The sequence below is a fragment of the Carcharodon carcharias genome, chromosome 2 (assembly GCF_017639515.1).
Source record: "Carcharodon carcharias isolate sCarCar2 chromosome 2, sCarCar2.pri, whole genome shotgun sequence".
Lineage (NCBI taxonomy): Eukaryota > Metazoa > Chordata > Chondrichthyes > Lamniformes > Lamnidae > Carcharodon > Carcharodon carcharias.
In genome coordinates, this window is record NC_054468.1 from 219541615 (window position 1) to 219564528 (window position 22914).

General features: G+C 43.8%; 1 protein-coding gene across 5 annotated transcripts in view; it reads left to right on the plus strand.

Annotated features, from left to right (window-relative positions):
* Positions 1-22914, plus strand: part of sdccag8 (SHH signaling and ciliogenesis regulator sdccag8) — a 414295-nt gene that overhangs the window by 381883 nt on the left and 9498 nt on the right. For 3 of the 5 annotated variants that reach the window (XM_041209153.1, XM_041209171.1, XM_041209181.1), the window contains one exon: positions 13348-13492. In XM_041209153.1, coding sequence (XP_041065087.1) covers positions 13348-13492 — 145 coding nt within the window. Of the gene's footprint in view, positions 1-13347; positions 13493-19093; positions 19163-22914 lie in introns of all 5 variants that reach the window. The other 2 variants (XR_005945612.1, XR_005945613.1) reach the window with 2 other exon arrangements.

Below are 22914 nucleotides of genomic sequence, written 5' to 3' on the forward strand. Positions count from 1 at the left end.
AGTAAAAGGATTGAGTGGCTGAAAGCTAACAATGCCAGAGAAGCATAGTGTGACCATACTTGGAGAGGGTTTTAGATGGACCTCAGAGCCAGTTCATGCAAAGTGGCGAGTTGGTGTGAGTACAAATGGAATCCCTGCTGATGGTGGACATGGTACACTTGTTCACAAGTTCCACGTCGTGAGTAAAACCAAAATAATACTACCTAAGTTTGTTTAATTGTGTAAACATTTTTCTACATAAAAATAGTTGTGTTGGTTTACAAGAGTCCATGGAATTTTTATAATGTGGGAGGGGGGCCTCAGAAGTAAATAAGCTTGAAAACCCTTGTCCTAGGTGATCTGCTTGTATTCTATTAATGCAGTTCTGACAGTGATCACCAAGTGGTGCACAAGAGGATCAACTATCTTTAATTCCCTCCGGGAAAGTATTTATGCCAGGACCTTGTAGGGGCGATAAAAATTTCAGCAGAGTGGAGGTTTGAAACTGCCTGCAGCCAACTGCTGCTGTCAGTGCTAGCATTCTATGGGCAGAATTTTCACTAAGAAAGCAGGAGACAGAAGCCAAGTTTGTTTTTGGGTCAGAAACCCATCTTTGGTGGGAAACAAATTTAATATTTTTGTAACGGAAAGCCCTGAACTGATATGGAGGCACGTTTCCTAGCCACAGAGCCAGTGAAGGTGGGAACGGAGGCAGGCCAGATGAAGTGTGGGATTCCCCACAGCACCCATCACTGAGGCTGTTGGTTGCCCTGAGGGAGTGATCTGCCAATTGTGCCAAAGCCTTCCACTGCACCAAAGGGAACTGAGATGTCACAGGAGAACTGGAGACTTGGCATCCAAGGCAAGGCAGCGCCTCACTTCATCGACTCCAACTAATGCTGGAAGATGTGAGGGGGGGGAGGAAACTCTTCTTATTGAATGGTAGCAGGAGGTGGCCACCATCATGCAGCAAGGGCCCCTCTCTGTTCACCATCATCTCTTTCTGCCTCCTCCTCTCTCAGCTCCTACTCAACTCCCGATTAGCTGTCTCCTGCCAGGACATTATTGTCCTCAAGGCCCACACCTCTCTGGTGGGCCATGTAATGGAAATTGCAGCAGACCACCACAATGAGCGAGACCCTTGAAAGAGGGTATTGGAGGGTACCACCTGACTGGTCCCTCATCTTCTGAAGACTGATGGCCTGCTCAGTGGCTGTCCTACTCAGCAGACTGCATTGATTGTATTGATTTTGTTGCTTTCTGGTGCTCCCACAGAGCAGTCAGTAGCTATCCCTAGGGGAAATCCTTTGTCCCCTAGTATCCATCCACACACTTTGGGGGTTAGAGTGAAGATCTAAGGTAGCCTGGACTTGTGAAGAATGAAGGAATCAAGAAAGCTGCCAGGAAAGTAAGCACAGACATGGAGGAAGCTCTTGGTCACAGATCAGTTGGATATTGAGGGAGTAGAAGCCCTTCCTGTTGATGGATCTCACTGGTCAGTCGACGCATGCTTTGGAAATCCAGAGAAGTAGGTGAAGCCCATTGCCCTCTGTCCCTGCGAGTCCTTTCCTGCCTTTAAAGGAATGTGCTGTCCAGCCTTGGCAAAGAGGGCATCAATGACCAGCAAAATGTAGTGGTTTGCAGCTGTTTTTGCTATGTCCCTAAGTTCCGCAGCTAATCCTTTGGAAGAAGCCAGAAGCAAAGTAATTCAAGATCACAGTGACTTCAACAGCCGGTAGCAGGGCATGGCAACTAGTGCTGCAAAGTGTGACCATCTGCCTGGAGAATCGCAGTCTCCTGTGGTACTGGTCTCAGTCATCTTCAGGTAGCTCCATTTATCGACGGTAGATCCTGTATTAAGGATTTGGCCTCCGTTGCCATCCTGCCCCTCTTTTCTCTCCTGTGCCTTCCTGCTGCTGAGGTTCTGCCCTTCCTGCAGATGGTGCTGCCTCACATTGCCACTGGCTGGCAGTCACGCCTCATTGCCAGCTGGGCAGATGGCAGTCCACTTGTCCTTGGCGGTCTTTCCCCTTGCAGTTCTGTCCTGCAGTGCTAGTTGGTGTGCTGACCTCATTAAAATCCTGGGTGCTGAATGTCCTCCTTTGCCCTGCTGATCCTCTTATGGGGCCGGGCTGATACCCTGGGGCAGCCATGACTGGGTCCCCAGTCTTTGCCTGCTGCCTACCTTCAGCTGCTCTTTCTGAAGGCGAGGGTAATTTATGCACCTTTTTAAAAGCTTGAACCTTGACAAACTCTTAATAAGCTTTTTAAGCAGCTTTAATTAGCCTCAATTGGTACGTGAGTAGGAGACTTGTCCCACCCTCCACCGCTCTGGTGATGATTGACAATGCCAAGAATTGCATCTTGAAATTGGCATGCCACCTGATACCAGTATTTTCAGGGCCCCTCTGTCTCCAGTAATGAATTTGGGGACCCCGAAAATTTTGTCTCACAGACCAAGATCTTTGACCAAGATCTGATCACCCATCATAATTTCTTCTACTTTGGCTCAACATCCATTTTTCCCATACCTCTTGGGATGCTTTTCTGCATTGAAGGTGCTTGATGAATATGGGTTGTTATAGTCCACTTGAACCATAAGCTCAGATGTTTATATTGAATAGCTTCCGGTGGCAGTGTGGTGGGGCAGCTGATGCTCTGAACTTATCGCATTTACATTGAGAAGAAAATTTGAAACACAAGTCACAACTCTGAAGTAACTGTGCAATTGCAAGGTCACGGGTACAGTTTTATTTGCGACTATCCCTCCCAGTGTGGTGTTTGCCATTGGAAATCCATGTCCAGAGCTGTTCTCAGTGCTTTTGAGGAGACTGGTGGGGCTTTGTTTACCCCCTAGCACTATAATGTTAGCACAGGATTTAAATGGGTGGGCAAAAGCCCATTAGTGGTTAGGTTTGCATTTGTTTTAAGTGCCCCGCTCACTTGCTTCAGGAAAATGCTGCTGACTCTGCTAAGTGATGTCGCCAAGGAGATTTTGCACGAGTAACCGCAGGAGAACAGCTAGGGCTCATAGTGTTCTTCAGTGATGAAGAAGTGGTAACAAAGGGAATGCTGTGACAGAATTGCCCCAAACGTTAAGTACACAACTTATTTCTATTCATACAAAATAAATTGCTGGAATACAAGAGCGAATGTAAGAGAATTTTAAAAACATCAGTACCATGCATTAATTATCTGCACAGACAGGTACTGATGGCAGTGCATGGGTCTGATAACCAATATCAGAGAATAGGGTCAGGCAATGGCTTGCCACTTCCTTAAAATGAGGAAAGATACTAGAATGAAGAGTCTAGTGCATATATCCCATTTGTACCTCAATTACTGCCCAATGAGCAAGTCAGTAAGTCTGCAAAAGAAATTACATTTTTCATCTGCAGCCTTCCAACACCTTACAGAAATTATCATTCTTCATGTCAGTGTCAATCACAAACAAAAGCAATTCTGTCTTTAAAACTGACGTGCACTTTCCAGCAGGGGTCACTGGATAGCTATCAGAAGTAGGGACTGTGATTTTTTTTACATTCTGGAGCAGTTCAGCTGCTTACACCAATTTGAACCATCCGAGGTCATGTCCTGGGCCAACCTTTAAACATGCGAAGATTGAGGAAGGCTAAATAATGATACATTTACAAAGTAATATAAGAAAACAGAAACATAAAAGTGGAGATTTAAAAAAAAATCTTGCTGGTCTTAAAACGTAATAAGTGACTTTTTTCCATCCTATTTGCACTGTGTTGATTTCAGCGTTCACAACAATTCTGGGAGGGCACAGCATCAAAAGCATGTCCATTGTTCTGTTTTTGTAAAAAGCACGTGATAATTGACAGAAACGAGACTGCATACATTTGTGGCGTTTGGATTTTAAAAAATGATTGAAAGATCTTTTATCAAAAAACTTGTGTCAAAGGATTTTCTTCTCTGTATGATTGCTACACACTTTTAAACAGTATGTTGTAAACCTTAATCACTTAATTACAATTTACTTAATACTAAAGTTAAGCATAATTAAATTGAAAGTGTCTAACTGATTAACCCTCTATGACCTGTGCTAATAACTTTAAGATGTATATACACACACACCTTCCTGTTTTGCTGTGGCTGAAGATTACATCCATATCAGAAGGGAATAACACACTTTCCTCTGCTTTGGTTTGCAGAGTAAATTGATTAGATTTAATAATTAAGTTTGAAAAAGATATTGCTAATGCCTGATTTTAAAAATTAGTCTTTAAAATGAGCTCCTAGTTTGGAGAGGTATGGAGCCTCCTTCCAGCCAAGTGGTGTGAACACAGCAAATGTCACAGCACAAGGTTTAACTGTTACATCCTTTACCTCTTCCTTCAACACAGTTTACCTTTGTGAAGTGTAACATAAGTTTTGCTGTTAAAATTTGGAAAAGAGAAAACATCTTTTCCGAGGCAAAACGAGCTTTCCTGGCTGCTTAGCACCAAACCAAATAGATTTATTTTTCAAAACGCATGTTTATTTTTCATTGCTTTACCATGTATTCACTTTTACACTTTAGGGGGTGGGTGGGGGCATTATGGAGAAACAAAGTTAAGTGAAAGCACTATAGGCTATGATTTTTATGGTTTATAACAAAGTCGCTTAACAACTAACTGTATAACTAATGCTTGAAAAGTTGGATTTTCTATTTAGGTTATGATAGTTGTGTTTGCCTTCTTTTGTGCCAGATTTCTTCCCTATCCTCTGATGCTAATGACTCCTTGCTGGGTGGCTGGGGTTACAGATTGAGGGATGCCCGGCATTCTTCAGTACTCTGCCCAAGTAGCCAGTATTCCTTAGTGAGCGCCGGCAGACCATCCAACTACCTGGGGCATCACAATTAGGGTCCCTTTGCTGTTTCAGCCAGTTTAACAAATTAATTTTTGAGTTTTTGAGTTTTGATCTCAGGTCTGTGTTAATTTATCGGATCTTATTGCAATGGTGGTAGGAACAGTACAACTGGTTTTAGGTAAGGGAGACTGGCCAAGGTTTCCACTTCCATAACTAGCCCATTGAATACATAATAGACACATACAGGATGTCGGTCAAATATTATTCCTGAATAGAATTCAACTCTCAGCTCCCACATCTGTATTAGAATTCTGTATAAATGGAAGAGGTTTTAGTAAATTGAAATTAAAACATCAAAAATTTCCACTTGCATAGCAAGACTAATGTAGAAAAATATTTCAGTTGCTTGGGATCCTGGGTTTTATAAATAGAGGCATAGAGTACAAAAGCAAAGAAGTTGTGGTAAACCTTTGTAAAACACTGGATCAGCTTCAACCGGACGGTTGTGTCCAATTCTGAGCACCACACTTTAGAAAGGATGTGAAGGCATTAGATAAGGTGCAGAAAAGATTTACGGGAATGGTTCCAGGGATGAGGGACTTCAGTTATGTGGATATATTGGAGAAGCTGGGCTGTTCTCTTTAGAGAAGAGATTTAATAGAGATGTTCAAAATCATGAGCGATTTGGACTGAGTAGATAGGGAGAAACTATTCCCATTGGCAGAAGAGACAAGAAGCAGATGACACCAATTTAAGGCGAATGGTTAAAAAAAACAAAGGTGACATGAAGAAAAGCTTTAATCGCAATGAATGGTTAGGAAAGGGTGAGGCATGGGACTAGCTGAGTTGCTCTTGTGGACATATGAACATACAAATTAGGACTCAGGGTAGGCCAGTGAAGAGCTAGCACAGGCATGAAAAGCCGAATGGCATCCTTCTTTGCTGTAACCATTCTATTAGGAGGGGTGACCAAAAGCTTGGTCAAAGAAGAGGACTTAAAAGAAGAGACAGAAATGCAGAGGCAGGTAGATGGAGGACCATAAAATTCTGACCATAGATCAGATGGGATTTGAGAGGGAATGAGGGTGTGAACCTGAGAAAGATGCAGGTTCATGACTAAGCACAGGGGAGCCAGTGGAGAGGTTTGTCTCTCTAATCAAAGAGAAGGAAGGAAGCAGCAAAATCAGCTGAACAGATGGTTTCATCCTGGTGAGAAAAAAGTCGCTGAGCTTCTCACACTTGTTGGAAATGAGAGCAGAAGAGGCAGGGGAGGAGTGGTTAAGGTTGATAGTAAAGGAGACGAGCTATCTTTGGTTTCCAGAATGATCATGGGTGGTTTTTATAGATGACAGGGAGATCTGACAGTACTTGATGTGGTCCTGCCAGATTTAGTGCTGGATGGTTAAACTAGTTGTGTGCCAGATACAGAGACATCTGTGCCTTGGATTTGAGGGGAAATGATGAGTGTAGAAGAGAGTTAAAGGTTTTAATGGAGACAAGGAAATTGTTAAGCAGGTGCATAGCTTGTGACAAATGAAGATGGAAAAGAGCACCTGCAAATGACTTGTCTTTTTTTCAGGGACAGACATGGAATGAAGTGGACTGGAAGGGGGTAGGAAGATTTAGGTGGTAAGGGACACAGGTTGGAGAGGTTCTTGTTAGTAATGACCATGGGATGTGGCAAGCCCAATTCCGCCCAGACCCAGCATCCATAAATATATAATTCCAATAGGGTTCCTTGGATAGTAATCAGGGATGGGAATACTCGCCCCCTTCCTGAAGTCTGCTATTTACTTCCTAAGCTCTCTGTGGCTTCAGGAGCTGAATGGTTTCCTCCTGTTCCTATTTTCTTAAATATTGCCATTTTAAATTGAATTCATGATGTCTATCAGTGAATCTCAGCTTGTAAGCATGATTGTATTGATTGCTTTGGCAAACAACCTTGAATCTGTAAGTGTGGGTGTTGAAGAGCTTCAGCAAAGTGGTCTACTGGTTCCAGTCATGACAGATAACATTTTTTATAAATCTTTGAAATGTGACAAGGACAATTTGAACATAGTTGTACACTCACCTCCTATGATTAGTCTGCTGAATAAATAATAGACTCAAAGAATGTGCTTGTGTTCTTTTAATAGTCAAAAAGAAACACATGTAGATAGCAGAACTCAGCCAGCTGAGTCCTGATAAATGTGTAAGTAATTTGCCAAGAAATGTTATGCTTTAATTAGGATTTCTTACAGATTGCTTGTGCAAAATAACCAATTTGTACTGAAATTCATCTAATGACTCTTTCTGCAAGTGAAGCTAAATTAAACAACCACAAACACCAGTTTTCTAACATATTCGTGCCTTGATGTGAAACTGGAAAATGGATTGACGATAATTAGAGTGTTGAACATTGAAAACATGAATAAGGAAGAAAAGCATTATTCCTTGGATGAAATTCTACTCTTTGCTGCTACATCTGGATTAGAATTCTTTTGAAAGGAATAAATAGTAAGTGATTTTAGTAAATTGGAATTGCAAGTTCAGGCAAGCACTTGTTTAGAGGATGACAGCTGAGCTGCTAATGAAAATTATGGTCTGCCTTCATTCCTGGAATCATCCACACGTTCTAGGATTAGCCTTGTATTGAACAAGATTTTTTGGGTGATCATGAGAACAGGTGTGTCACTTTAAGATGTTTGAATTCTCTGACAACATGGCGTGCCCATGTGGTCATCTTATCAGTCATAGCACTGGACCTCATGGGTTACACCCTTGGATATAAAAGGAAGTTGCTACAGAGATCATGGATGCACTGGTAGTAATCTTCCAAGAATCCTTAGATTCTGGAAAAGCAAAGCAGTGACAGCAAGCAGCAGATTTTACCTTCCTATGCTGATTTTAATATAAACATGATATCTGAATGTGAGTTACATCCCTCCTGAAAGGATGTACTGAGTTTCAATTTGTAACTATCAATTATAGGAAGATGGACTTAACTTGCCAGAACTAAAACAGCAAAAAAATTGTACATTAATTAGCAGTTTAATCAGTTGGCCTGAAACAAAGCCAAGATCAGACGAGGCTTAACTGAATGCGCAAGGGTGTCCTGGCCAATTTAAATTGATATTGAACTCATTTAAGTTACAAAACTGTGTTAGCACTAGTTACTGATGGCTGCATCGTCTGGCTCTCCTTGCAGGGTTCAAACCTGAAGCACTGATGTTTGTGGTTTAGTGGGTGCTGGCCATACTGGTTATCATTGAACAACTACAATCAAATAGGTTTGTCAGTAATATTAGATAAAACATAAGCTAAAAAAAAAATCTGCTTAGTAATAAATGAAAAAAGGAGCAGAATTGAAGATTCCTAAATGGAAAGTACATAAGGAGAGCGCTCTGTTTTGGGTAAAGTGGGTCAGTTATCTGAACCTTTAGAGACTGTAGCTATTTCTGAAAGGAAATCAAAGAACATTGAGTCTCTAACTACAGACATTCCTACTCAATGTGCTTTGTAGTTATTGGCTAGACATCTCCATATTGATATTTTCAAGCTAAAGTGAAGAGCTCTCTATACTAACCTGTTCAAAGCCTCTTTGATACTTGACTCTACCAGATTCAGTTAACAGCTCTAAAGAGTGGTATGTCTGGATCAGATGCACATACAATCTAAGGACACTTGCAGAAGTGAGCACCACTTTAATCGGAACTGCACGTGTCTGTGGTATGGTGCACTTGGAGCAGCCCTGCTGGATTCTTGGTCGATATCCTTTTCTCCCCCTGTTTTGAATAGGTACTGTCACATGCAACATTTTACCTAAAGCAAAAACAGAATTACCTGGAAAAACTCAGTAGGTCTGGCAGCATCGCCGGAGAAGAAAAGAGTTGACATTTCGAGTCCCCATGACCCTTCAACAGAACCGATTTTTGTTTACAAGGAGAGGGGTGAAATATAAGCTGGTTTAAGGGGGAGGGAGAGAGAAGTGGCGGGGGTGTGTGTGGTTGTAGGGACAAGCAAGCAGTGATAGGAGCAGATCATCAAAAGATGTCACAGACAAAAGAACACAGAGGTGTTGAAGTTGGTGATATTATCTAAACGAATGTGCTAATTAAGAATGGATGGTAGGGCACTCAAGGTATAGCTCTAGTGGGGGTGGGGGGGCATAAAAGATTTAAAAATAATGGAAATAGGTGGGAAAAGAAAAATCTATATAAATTATTGGAAAAAAATAAAAAGAAGGGGGAAGAAACAGAAAGGGGGTGGGGATGGAGGAGGGAGCTCAAGACCTAAAGTTGTTGAATTCAATTTTCAGTCCGGAAGGCTGTAAAGTGCCTGGTCAGAAGATGAGGTGCTGTTCCTCCAGTTTGCGTTGGGCTTCACTGGAACAATGCAGCAGGCCAAGGACAGACATGTGGGCAAGAGAGCAGGGTGGAGTGTTAAAATGGCAAGCGACAGGGAGGTTTGGGTCATTCTTGCGGACAGACCGCAGGTGTTCTGCAAAGCGATCATCCAGTTTACGTTTGGTCTCTCCAATGTAGAGGAGACTGCATTGGGAGCAACGAATACAGTAGACTAAGTTGGGGGAAATGTAAGTGAAATGCTGCTTCACTTGAAAGGAGTGTTTGGGCCCTTGGACGGTGAGGAGAGAGGAAGTGAAGGGGCAGGTGTTACATCATTTGCGTGGGCATGGGAGGTGCCTTAGGTGGGGGTTGAGGAATAGGGGGTGATGGAGGAGTGGACTAGGGTGTCCCGGAGGGACATGTTTTGGATTTCCAGCATCCGCAGTTTTTTGATTTTATCTCTGTGTTTAATTGACTGCCACTGCTCTTCAAGAAATGCCTACCTTGAAGAAGTTCTGTTCGTCTCTACGACAAGATTTCTGTATCTCCCTTTTGCCTTGCTCACCTGCATTGTTTTCCATTTCTCTCTTGGTGTTTGACAAGGTGTTTACAAAAGCCTGCTTTCACAGCCATATCTCCTTTCTCAGTGACTGTCTCCGTCTCCGACTTACCCCGCATGGATTTCAACTGAAATTCCACCCCTCAGGTTCAAACCCACCCAGGATTACAGGTATCTCTGGGACATAAAACGTTTCTCGGACTGCTGTTCCCATCACATTGAGATCCACACTCAGTGCCATGCGCCGCCATATGAACACACTCGACCTCTCCCTCCAGCAGCATCGCCATAGCCTTTTTCAAAGCTGCGCGTGCCCCCAGTTTCATTTTATTCTTCATCTCATCCGACACCTCAACAAGAATTTTTTCTCTTTCTCTCAAGTGCTAAGGAACGCAAGCTCCAACAATTCATCGACACCAACACCCATCTAGGACCCTCCACCCCTGCCTGTCCCTCCGTCCCCACCCCATCTTCCAATCCCAGCCGTGTATTCACTATACCCCCTGACCTTCCCCTCTCCGACGCTGAACATTCAGTGCTTAGCAAAGGACTTAGTTTCATACCCTTATGCCCTCATCTCAATGAATTTCGGGCTCGGCACGATGCTGAACTCTTCTTCCCCCGTCTTCGTCTCCGGGCTCACTTCTTTGGGCAGGGATCCTCTCCCCGTTCAACGGATCCTTTTACCCACCTCCAATATTCTCCCTCCACCTGGACCCCTCCCTCTGGAATCTTCCCTTCTCTTGATCTTTTCATAGAGAACTGTCAGTGCGACATTAGTCGTCTCAATTTCTCTGCTCCGCTCACCCATTCTAATCTCTCTCTCTTTGAATTTACTGCACTCCGTTCTCTCAGGTCCAACCCTGACATTGTCATCAAACCCGCTGACAAGGGTGGTGCTGTTGTTGTCTGGCGCACTGACCTCTACCTCGCGGAGGCTGAGCGTCAACTCGCAGACACTTCCTCCTACCTCTCCCTGGACCATGACCCCACCACTAAACATCAATCCATTGTTTCCAGGACTGTCACTGACCTCATCTCCTCTGGGGATCTTCCTCCCACAGCTTCCAACCTGATAGTCCCTCCAATCTCGGACTGCCCGCCTCAACCTCCTACCCAAAATCCACAAACAGAACTGTCCCGGTACACCGATCGTGTCAGCTTGCTCCTGCCCCACGGAACTCATTTCTCGTTATCTTGACTCTACTTCCTCTTCCACTTCACCATGGACGTCCAATCCCTCTACACCTCCATCCCCCACCAGGGATGGGCCCTTAGGCCCTCAACCGTGTCCAGCCCATCTCCCACACATCCGCCCTCGCACCTTCCTCTCCTTCCCAGAACCGTGCTAGGGTCCCCCTTGTCCTCACTTATCACCCCACCAGCCTCCGCCTTCAAAGGATCATCCTCTGCCATTTCCGCCAACTCCAGCATGACGCCACCACCAAACACATCTTCCCTTCACCCCCCCTGTCGGCATTCCTTAGGGATCGTCTGAGGGCCCTTAGCTTCTTCCTCGAACAGAGGCCTGAAAAATCTCCATCCACCACTACTCTCCTCCGTCTGACTGAACTTGTTCTCACACTTAACAATTTCTCCTTCAACTCCTCTCACTTCCTCCAAATAAAAGGTGAGGCTATAGGTACCCGCATGGGCCCCAGCTATGCCTGTCTCTTTATAGGGTATGTGGAACATTCCTTGTTCCAGTCCTACTCTGGCCCCCTTCCACAACTCTTTCTCTGGTACATCAATGATTACTTCGGTGCTGCTTCATGCTCTCGTCGGGACTTGGAAAAATTTATTAATTTTGCTTCCAATCTCCACCCCTCCATCATTTTCACGTGGTCCATCTCTGACACTTCCCTTCCCTTCCTTGACCTCTCTGTCTCAATCTCTGGTGATAGACTGTCCACCAATATCCATTACAAGCCTACCGACTCCCACAGCTACCTCGACTACAGCTTCTCACACCCCGCTTCCTGTAAGGACTTCATCCCATTCTCTCAGTTCCTTCACCTCCGTTGCATCTGTTCCGATGATGCTACATTCAAAAACAGTTCCTCTGACATGTCCTCCTTCTTCCTTAACCGAGATTTTCCACCCATGGTGGTTGACAGGGCCCTCAACCATGTCCAGCCAATCTCCCACACATCCGCCCTTGCACCTTCCTCTCCTTCCCAGAACCATGCTAGGGTCCCCCTTGTCCTCACTTATCACCCCACCAGCCTCCGCATTCAAAGGATCATCCTCCGCCATTTCCGCTAACTCCAGCATGACGCCACCACCAAACACATCTTCCCTTCACCCCCCCTGTCGGCATTCCGTAGGGATCGTTCATTCCAGGACACCCTGGTCCGCTCCTCCATCACCCCCTACTCCTCAACCCCCACCTATGGCACCTCCCCATGCCCACGCAAATGATGTAACACCTGCCCCTTCACTTCCTCTCTCCTCACCATCCAAGGGCCCAAACACTCCTTTCAAGTGAAGCAGCATTTCACTTGCATTTCCCCCAACTTAGTCTACTGCATTCGTTGCTCCCAATGTGGTCTCCTCTACATTGGAGAGACCAAACGTAAACTGGGCGACCGCTTTGCGGAACATCTGCGGTCTGTCCGCAAGAATGACCCAAACCTCCCTGTCGCTTGCCATTTTAACACTCCACCCTGCTCTCTTGCCCACATGTCTGTCCTTGGCCTGCTGCATTGTTCCAGTGAAGCCCAACGCAAACTGGAGGAACAGCACCTCATCTTCTGACCAGGCACTTTACAGCCTTCCAGACTGAATATTGAATTCAACAACTTTAGGTCTTGAGCTCCCTCCTCCATCTCCACCCCCTTTCTGTTTCTTCCCCCTTCCTTTCATTTTTTTCCAATAATTTATAGATTTTTCTTTTCCCACCTAGTTCCATTATTTTTAAATCTTTTATGCTCCCCCCACCCCCACTAGAGTGTGTGCCCCTTGTGTGCCCTACCATCCATTCTTAATTAGCACATTCGTTTAGATAATATCACCAACTTCAACACCTGTGTTCTTTTGTTCTTTTGTCTGTGACATCTTTTGATGGTCTGCTCCTATCACTGCTTGCTTGTCCCTACAACCACACCACCCCCTCCACTTCACCCCCCCACCCCCCCAACCTTAAACCAGCTTATATTTCACCCCTCTCCTTGTAAAGAAAAATCGGTTCTGTTGAAGGGTCATGAGGACTCAAAACGTCAACTCTTTTATTCTCCGCCGATGCTGCCAGACCTGCTGAGTTTTTCCAGGTAATTCTGTTTTTGTTTTGGATTTCCAGCATCTGCAGTTTTTTGTTTTTATTTTACCTAAAGCATTTGGATTGTGGCTTACTTCATTGAGGCGTCCGAAATTTGGTCAGGCCATAGCCCTTAAAGGGTTACAACTCACTATTAAAAGGGAAGTTGATAGAAATGTGAACTAATGCCATGTCACAGTGGAATGGCCACAGGAACAAGAATGGCCGTCACTGATATTGAATAGTTCTGTTTAAGCTTGATATCAAGCCTCATGGTGCGTCATTTTGCTTGTGACTGTTGAATTAATTAGATATAAATATCAAAACTATACGAATAAACATCAGTTCACACTAACAGAGCAGAGATTTTCTTCTGAAGTGTTTTTTTCTGATTGTTTTATCCTTTGCAGACTGCAACAGTTGGATCAGCACAGTCAGGCCAGTGCACAGCAGGTGGTGGAACTACTACAAAGGCAGAATGAGCTGTTAAAGGAGAGACAGGCCCTGTTGGAAAAGGTGCAGTGCCTGAAATCATCAGGAAATGTCACAGGCAAAGTAGGATTCGTCTGTTATCTGTTACATTAATCTGAGATTACTTCAGTAAACAAATAACATCAAGCACAGCCAATTCCCAGTGTTGCATTTTAGGTGCAGAACAGCAGTCTCAACAGCAACCTCTTACTTACTTACACAGTCAAATCCACATAAAGATGAAGGAAAGACAAAGGGAGAGGCTTTTTATTGAGTAAACAAACTGCCACAAAAATAATGTCCTGGTATTGACAGGGAGGTCAGATCCCTGATTTATGGGGCGGTAGGATGAGTGGATGGGGTCAGGAGGGTGTGAAGTGGGAGGGAACAAGGTAGCTAGTGCTGGGTGGAAGCACTCATGCTCCTCATGGTCCACAAGCAGTGCTGAAGCTGTCCTCGCTTCCTTTGAGCTGTTGGGTTTCCCAAGGTCTGGGAAAGAGGCCAGCCAAGGTTAAAGTTGTAAAAGCAAAAAATTGCGGATACTGGAAATCCAAAACAAAAACAAAAATACCTGGAAAAACTCAGCAGGTCTGCAGCCTCTGCGGAGAGGAACACAGTTAACGTTTCGAGTCCGTATGACTCTGAGTCAGACCTGCTGAGTTTTTCCAGGTATTTTTGTTTTTGTTCAAATTGTAAGGCAGGTTACATGCCAAGCTGCCAACCTCATTATAATATTGAAATGTCCAACCAACTTCCAAGAATGGGTTGACTGCACACCCCTGCTCCACCTCAGTTAAACCCAGGATTAGGTGGGTAGGGGGGTCAGGCTTGAGATTTTTTTAAAAATTCTCTCTCACCTGCCACTAAGCACCAAAAACAAGTAGGTTAAAATTACCACCCAGCGTTTTATTTCCAGGTGACTGTCTCGCGAAATCATGCTACAGCTGAGCTACCTCATTTCTCATTGTACAGAAATTCACCACGTTCATTCAGCCCCTCACTGACACACCAGGTTCTAAAGCTATCTCCAGAAATTGCGCTAAGCCTGAATATGGAGATTTGCTACTGGATAAGTCATCCAGGATGCACTGAGATGGTCTGATTGCATCCTCCCATTTATTTTGCCCCAGTCTCCACTTGAAGCTGCTGTCATGATTCAGGTTTTTTCCAGATACTTTCCATTATTCCCGGGCAGAAGTCACCTCCCGTAATCAAGTTTTCATTCCTAAGTTTCACCACATGTGTAATCTGGGATAGCCAAGTGCAGGGTGAACAATTAATTCCTTTACAACTGAGGTACATAAGAGCACATATGCAGGTTGTCACTGTTATGCTCTTCACCTCTGACTGACAGCTAACATTCTGAAAGACCATATATCTCAGACAACATATACAATGTTAATCAAGAGGCAAAGTTATAGGGTATTATTTTGGTGAACTCAGACACTGAATGGTTGCTGTGTTAATCAAACACTTTTCTCTGAAAGTTTAGTTTCAGCGTGCAATTTTGGTCCTATGTGCTAATTACCATAATTTGAACTTGTCTGGAGATGCTGAAAGACCCCAGCAAATTTAGTACTCAGACAATGATTAAAGGTAATTTTCATGAAACAGTGTATGTGCACTCCACTCACCTAGTTCCACTGAAGGTATAGAGTGCACTGGCTGACACACAGCAGTATGTTGCAGGATGGCTCAGGAACCAAGTCACACATTCTTGGAAGTGACACTGGAGGTCCAGAGGAGGAGGGATATCCTTTACCTGCAGTGGTGGGGAGGGGTGCAAGGGGTCTGCCTTGCCTTCCTATCTCTCTCTCCTGCAGCAACTGGTGCTACTCTGCCTGGCCTCATCTCTACCTCCCATTCCTCCGGCAGACCAAGGGGGATTCCTAGCAAGATCCAACGACCGAGCACTCCCTTTCTCCTAGTGACTCTATAAGGTATCCAATAAGGTTGAGTAGCGCAGCACTTACTCTTTCTAGGCAGTCCATGTCCGAATGCAGCAAGACCTGGACAATATCCAGGCTGTCAAGTGGCAAGTAACATTCGCATCACACAAGTGTCAGGCAATGACCATCTTCAACAAGAGAGAATCTAGCCATTGCCCCTTGACGTTCAATGGAATTACCATCACTGGATTCCCCACTGTCAACATCCTGGGGGTTACCATTGACCAGAAACTGAATTGGACTAGCCATATAAATACTGTGGCTACAAGAGCAGGTCAGAAGCTATGAATCATGCGACAAGTAACTCACCACCTGACTCCCCAAAGCCTGTCCACCATATGCAAGGCACAGTTCAGGAATGTGTTGGAATACTCTCCACTTGACTGGATGAGTGCAGCTCTCACAACATTCAAGAAGCTTGACACCATCCAGGACAAAGCAGCCCACTTGATTGGCACCACATCCACAAACGTTCACTCCCTCTACCGCTGATGCACAGTAGCAGCAGTACGTACCATCTAAAGAGGTACTGCAGGAATTCACCAAGGCTCCTTCCACAACCACTACCATCTAGAAGGACAAGGGCAGCAGATAGATGGGCATGCCACCACCTAGAAGTTCTCCTCCAAGTCACTCACCATTCTGACTTAGAAATATATTGCCATTCCTTCACTGTTGCTGGGTCAAAATCCTGGAACTCCCTTCCTAATAGCACTGTGGGTGTACCTACACTACATGGACTGCAGCAGTTCAAGAAGGCAGCTCACCACCACCTTCTCAAGGGCAACTAGTGATGGGCAATAAATGCTGGCCCATCCAGCGAAGCCCACATCCCATGAATGAATGAATAAATAAGTGAAATCTTCAGATAATTTCTGTAATAAATGTTGGTAGAATGTTGAAATCTTGACAATGTGCTCCAGAAAGTCTCCCAATGTGTTTCAAAAGTCCTCTTCAAATTCCAGCAGCAAGTAAACACTGAGGGACAATATACCTTAAAGTAAGGCTGAAAAATGCCTGTAATGACTTGTTTACTCCCAATTGGTTGGAGGGGGTAGGGTCAGGTGCTAGTCGCCAAAATGTCATGCAGTCTCATTAATTAACGCTAGCAGGAAATTTAAGTGGCAGTCAGCCCCTCAACAATTCTCAGTGAGGCCATTTCTAGTCAAAGCTTCAAATCCTTTACCAAGGAGTCTTGTGCAAAACTTGGGCTTTAAACCAGCATTTCAGCTTAAGACCCATCTTGGCCACCTTGGAGGTTCTTTAATGCTAAAGTATTTTGGGAAAATCACCCTCTTAGTCTCTTAGATCTCTGGCAAGTCTTTGAAGTAACAACTGTTTATGATTGAGAGTTTTTGTTGAGACTGGTTGGTCATTCAGTGCCCCAGTAGCCCTGACTCCTTAGCTGCTGGACAAAGTAGAAATACTCTATAAAAACAAGGAATACCCTGGATTAGAAAGATCAAAAATATTATTCACAATCAGTTGAAGCTGTCAATCAAAGTGAGGGTTAAAGGCACAAAGCACAGGTTTCCAGATCCAATTTTTTTAGATCTGTAGGATAAAGCAACACTGTCACAATGTGTCATTCCAACCCCTCCCAATAGGATGACAATGCAGATGATCTTGGTATTTGGAATACATGTTGAGTAATCTGCATAAACAGGGGTCAGAAAATTACTTTGAAGTGTATGGATTTGCTCCCTCACGCAGATGCAGACTGCTTCCATCTGCCACAGAAGACTAATTTTTTGTTAGATACAGAATTGACATTGCCACAAATTTCCATCAAAATATATAATATGCAGATTCCTAAGATCTGAAACAGGACAGACCCTGATCAGACACAGCTGCTTCTGGTGGGAGTGCTCTATCTAGGGGAATCCTCGGTCTAACAGTCAGAAGATGAAATTGAGATTCTGGTCTCCTGCTCCTTGATGCAGCCATAAATACATTGCAGTACCAGGCACATGGCAGTACAGTCACTGGTCTCCTGTCTTCAGATTAATTGCATTTTTCTTCCACACTTAGTTAAAGGAATAGAATGACTTGCCTTGATTCTCCATCCACCCTCCCCGGTTTAATATTACCGAACAAAGTAAGGTATTAATTTTGGGACATAATTTTCTTTCATTATTGACCCCAGTTACTTCATTATTTTGGAGCAACATTTATATACTTGGGACTGCATGTCGTTTTTTTTATCAATCAATCCCCATCACTCATATAAACTCCACTGGTTAGTGGTTTAGATATAGAGCTGATGTACAGTACAAGTAAAACAACCTTCCTTTAACAGTATTGAAATGTTTTGTATTGAAACCAATGTGTATTTGGCACTGGGAATATGGTGGTGTAGTGATAATGTCACTGAACTAGGAATCCAGAAGCCCAGGCTAATACCCTGGGTACAAAATCCCACTATGACAGCTGGTGGAATCTGGAATATGAAACTAGTTTCATGGTCACCTTATTGAGACTATCATAGATTGTTATAAAAATCCATTTGGCTCACTGATGTCTTTTAGGGAAAGAAATCTGCCATCCTTACCCAGTCCAGTCTACATGTGATTGACTCTTAAGTGCCCTCTGAAATGGCCTAGCAAGCCAAGTTCAAGGGCAATTAGGGATGGTCAACAAATGCTGGCCTTGCCAGGCAATGCCCAAATCAATGAAAGAATAAAAAAACAAGAACTAATTTGATAACCAAGAATTAAATATAAAAAGGACAGGAGCATATTTTAAAAATTTTGCACAGCAGTAATTGGGATATCACGATTTTTGGTTTGCAGTAAATTTAGCTGAGAACTAGTACTGTGAAGGTGTGTCCCTTCAACTATGTCCTTCACATCTTTCTGTTAACCTATATATATAATATATAGAGATCAATATTTTAAAGGAACAGCAGTGCACCCTGCTGTATGTGCATCCTATGGTGTCAAATATCAGGTTTAGTTTCAGAGAGGAGGGTAATCAGTGCTCTTTTCATGCAGTGATATTTAGTATCAGTGCAAGTAAGAAGGCTGTCATTAGACCAGCCAATTCTGAGTAGGCAAGCCAGATCCTTCTCGGTCTGCCTGGCTGAAGTGCCAAACAAATATTATATCTGTGCTTTAATTTTAGAGCATGTTTACCCTCTGTCTACTTGACGTTTTGATAGCCGCACATTTGAGAGGTTGGGTTCCAAGTGCCATCTCATCTCTCGCAATTGCAATGTATGCAGTCTATTCATTTAATTCAAATTATTAGATAATTAATTTGTTTTGGTGTTTAATTCAAGTTTTTAAAAAAACTCTGGAGTAGATTGTAGCATAAAAGCTGCTTTGAGATTTATGGCATCATTTTGTGAGACTGAACTGTGAAGGTCAGAATGTGAGTGTGAATATTGATTTTTTTGTTCCTGTTAGGATGTCATTAACAACATAGGTTAGGCAGAGGGGTGCTGTGCCTCCTACCTCAGGTTTCTGGTCAGAGTGGAAAAAAAATCAGATGAACATATCACAAAAGTGGCCAGAAATGGAAAAAAAATCCTACTGGATTTTGGTCTTAAAAAAAGCTAGAAGAAAAATAAATGGCAGATTGTGTATCAAACTGCGAGATTAACTCGTGTGTCTGTACTATAATCTTAAAGACGTACTAACAAAGCTGACAGTGGCAGTGTCTATTTCACAGAACGGAAAGTAAATGTGACTTTCTTTTCTTTCTTTCCTTCATTTCTTTCTCATCCAATCAAAAGGAATCCAAACTTTGAAATGAAACCAGAAATACACAACAAGTCAGTCACCATCCACACAAGAAGAGACAGGTTAATTTTCTAGTTTTATTTCATACTTCTTAACATTTCGCTTAATACTGTTGCATTAAACTTAAAAGTCCTTTCTCCTTAAAATCTTTTTCTTGCAGACACAAAATTCTTGTTTTTGTCCAAACATCCACCACATAGGACAAAAATGTTGGTAAAGATTATACAAAGACTTTTTTTAACCAGAATATTATTTACTGTAAAAGCTGACTTGAACATGACATCTGCATCATCTGTTATTCCTCTTTTCATACGGACACAAGCTCTTGCTTCCAATCAACAGATTCCTGTTGATATCCATGGCTTGATTCTCCCCAAGAAATGGCACCAAAACTGCCAGTCAGAACTGCAACTACCGAAAACTGGTCCAATTCTCCTCATAGTACATTTATTATCTATTCATATCTATCTATCCGTGTCCTTTAAGGGGTATCTGTTTCAGTGGGACAACTGGTAGGAAGAAAATCCAGTGCTGTAATAGCAACTTTAAGGGCCAGCAGGGCTGCCATTTTGTGTTGGTAACAAAGTGTTCACTTCAACATATGAAGTGTTGTTCCTTCAGGACGCTGAACCCACAAAGTTAAACACTCTTCAGCTGAGATGTTGCTGTCTGTAATCCAGCAGAGGAAGACTCATCAGCCCAAGGGAAGGATGAACTAGAAAGGAGAATGGTAGTAAATGCCACCTCACTCCCGTTAAGGAGTGGCCTCTGAAATTAGATATATTTGATACTGAAAGGATGTGTGTAGAACAGGGTTGTGGCAAGAAGAAAAAAGCAAAATACTGCGGATGCTGGAAATCTGAAACAAAAACGAAAATACCTAGAAAAACTCAGGCCTGACAGCATCTGCGGAGAGGAATAGAGTTGACGTTTCTAGTCCGTATGACTCCATCAGAACTAAGGAAATAGAGAAATGAGGTGAAGTATAAGCTGGTAGAGGGGGCTGGGACAGCTAGAGCTGGATAGGGGGCCAGTGATAGGTAGAGGCAAAGAAGATATTGCCAAAGATGTCATGGACAAAGGGGTGTTGACAGTGGTGATATTATCTAAGGAACGTGCTAATGGGGACATTAAGGGTAGCAAGCAGGACAAGCAGATGGCCCTAGTGGGGGTGAGGGATCGAAATGGGCTAAAAGGTGGAGATAAAACAATAGATCAAAATAAATTTTAAAATAGGTGGGAAAATAATATATATTTTTAAAAATTATAAATCATTGGAAAAAGGGGGATCGGAAAGGGGTTGGAGATGGAGGAGAGAGTTCATGATCTGAAATTGTTGAACTCAATATTAAGTCCGGAAGACTGTAAAGTGCCTAGTTGGAAGATGAGGTGCTGTTCCTCCAGTTTGCATTGAGCTTCACTGGAACTTTGCAGCAGGCCAAGGACAGACATGTGGGCATGAGAGCAGGGTGGTGTGTTGAAATGGCAACAGGGAGGTCATGCTTGCGGACAGACCAAAGGTGTTCCGCAAAGCGGTCACCCAGTCTGAGTTTGGTCTCTCCAATGTAGAGGAGACCGCATTGGGAGCAGCGAATGCAGTAGACTAAATTGAGGGAAGTGCAAGTGAAGTGCTGCTTCACTTGAAAGGAGTGTTTGGGCCCTTGGACAGTGAGGAGAGGGGAAGTAAAAGGGGCAGGTGTTGCACCTTCTGCGGTTGCATGGGAAGGGGTTGAGGTGTAGGGTTGAGGGGCGATGGAGGAGTGGACCAGGTTGCCCCAGAGGGAACGATTCCTGAGGAAAGCTGCCAGGGGATGAAGGGAAGATGTGTTTGGTGGCATCATGCTGGAGTTGGTGGAGGATGATCCTTTGAACGCGGAGGCTGGTGGGGTGATAAGTGAGGACAAGGGGGACCCTAGCATGGTTCTGGGAAGGAGAGGAAGGTGCGAGGGTGGATGTTTGGGAGATGGGTTGGACACGGTTGAGGGCCCTGTCAACCACCGTGGGTGGAAAACCTCGGTTAAGGAAGAAGGAAGACATGTCAAAGGAACTGTTTTAGAATGTGGCATCATCAGAACAGATGCGACAGAGGCGAAGGAACTGAGAGAATGGGACAGTCTATCACCAGAAATTGAGACTGAGAGGTCAAAGAAGGGAAGGGAAGTATCAGTGGTGGACCATGTGAAAATGATGGAGGGTTGGAAACCGGAAGCAAAATTATTAAATTTTTCCAGAGCCAGACTAGAGCATGAAGTGGCACTGAAGCGGTCATCGATGTACAGGGGAGAGAGTTGTGGGAGAGGGCCTGTGTAGGATTGAAACAAGGAATGTTCCACATACCCCATAATGAGACAGGCATAACTGGGGCCCATGCAGGTACTCATTGCCACACCTTTTATTTGGAGGAAGTGAGATGAGTTTAAGGAGAAATTGTTCGGTGAGAGAACAAGTTCAGCCAAACGGAGGAGAGTAGTAGTGGATGGGGATTGTTTGGGCCTCTGTTCGAGGAAGAAGTGGAGAGCCCTCAGACCACCCTGGTCCATTCCTCCATCATTCCCTACACCTCAACCCCCTCCCACGGCACCTTCCCATGCAACTGCAGAAGGTGCAACACCTGCCCCTTTACTTCCCCCCTCCTCACTGTCCAGGGGCCCAAACACTCCTTTCAAGTGAAGCAGCACTTCATTTGCACTTCCCTCAATTTAGTCTACCGCATTCGCTGCCCCTAATGCGGTTTTCTCTACATTGGAGAGACCAAACGCAGACTAGGTGACCACTTTGCGGAACACCTTTGGTCTGTCCACAAGCATGACCCAGACCTCCCTGTCGCTTGCCATTTCAACACACCACCCTGCTCTCATGCCCACATGTCTGTCCTTGGCCTGCTGCAATGTTCCAGTGAAGCTCAACGCAAACTGGAGGAACAGCACCTCATCTTCCAGCTAGGCACTTTACAGCCTTCCGGACTTAATATTGAGTTCAACAATTTCAGATCATGAACTTTCTCCTCCACCTCCAGCCCCTTTCCGATCCCCCTTTTTCCAATAATTTATCATTTAAAAAAAATATATTTTTATTTTCCCACCTATTTTTGAATTTATTTCGATCTATTATTTTATCTCCACCTTTTAGCCCATTTCGATCCCTTCCCCCCACCCCCACTAGGGCCATCTGCCACTAGCTTGTCCTACTTGCTACCCTTAATGTCCCCATTTGCACATTCCTTAGCCATCAACACCCCTTTGTCCTTTTGTCTATGATATCTTTGGCAATCTCTTCTTTGCCTCTACCTATCACTGGCCCCCTATCCAGCTCTACCTGTCCCACCCCGCTCTACCAGGTTATATTTTGCCTCATTTCTCTATTTCCTTAGTTCTGATGAAGAGTCATACGGACTCAAAACGTTAGCTGTATTCATCTCCGCAGATGCTGTCAGACCTGCTGAGTTTTTCCAGGTATTTTCGTTTTTGTTGTGGTAAGTGGAAGGTCAGCACAAACAAATTTTAGAATGATCTCCAAATGTAAACTTTGCTATTTGAGGAGGAAAGCTGAATATTAACAAATAAATGAGCTCATTTTATTACTAATTATGTTAAAATTCAAAACCATGACTATCAGGCAGGCTTAAATTTGGACCTTGACACAACTCAGATGCTGGACAACAAAGGTTAGGCAGATTATTCTCTGATCTCGAAGATGAACTAGCCTCATATCCACTATAACTTCTTCCAACTCTAGTCACTGTATGTTCCTAATCCTTCTAGTCCACAGAAGGTGGCACAGCTGCAGTCTTTTCATCATCATACCTCTTCAAAAA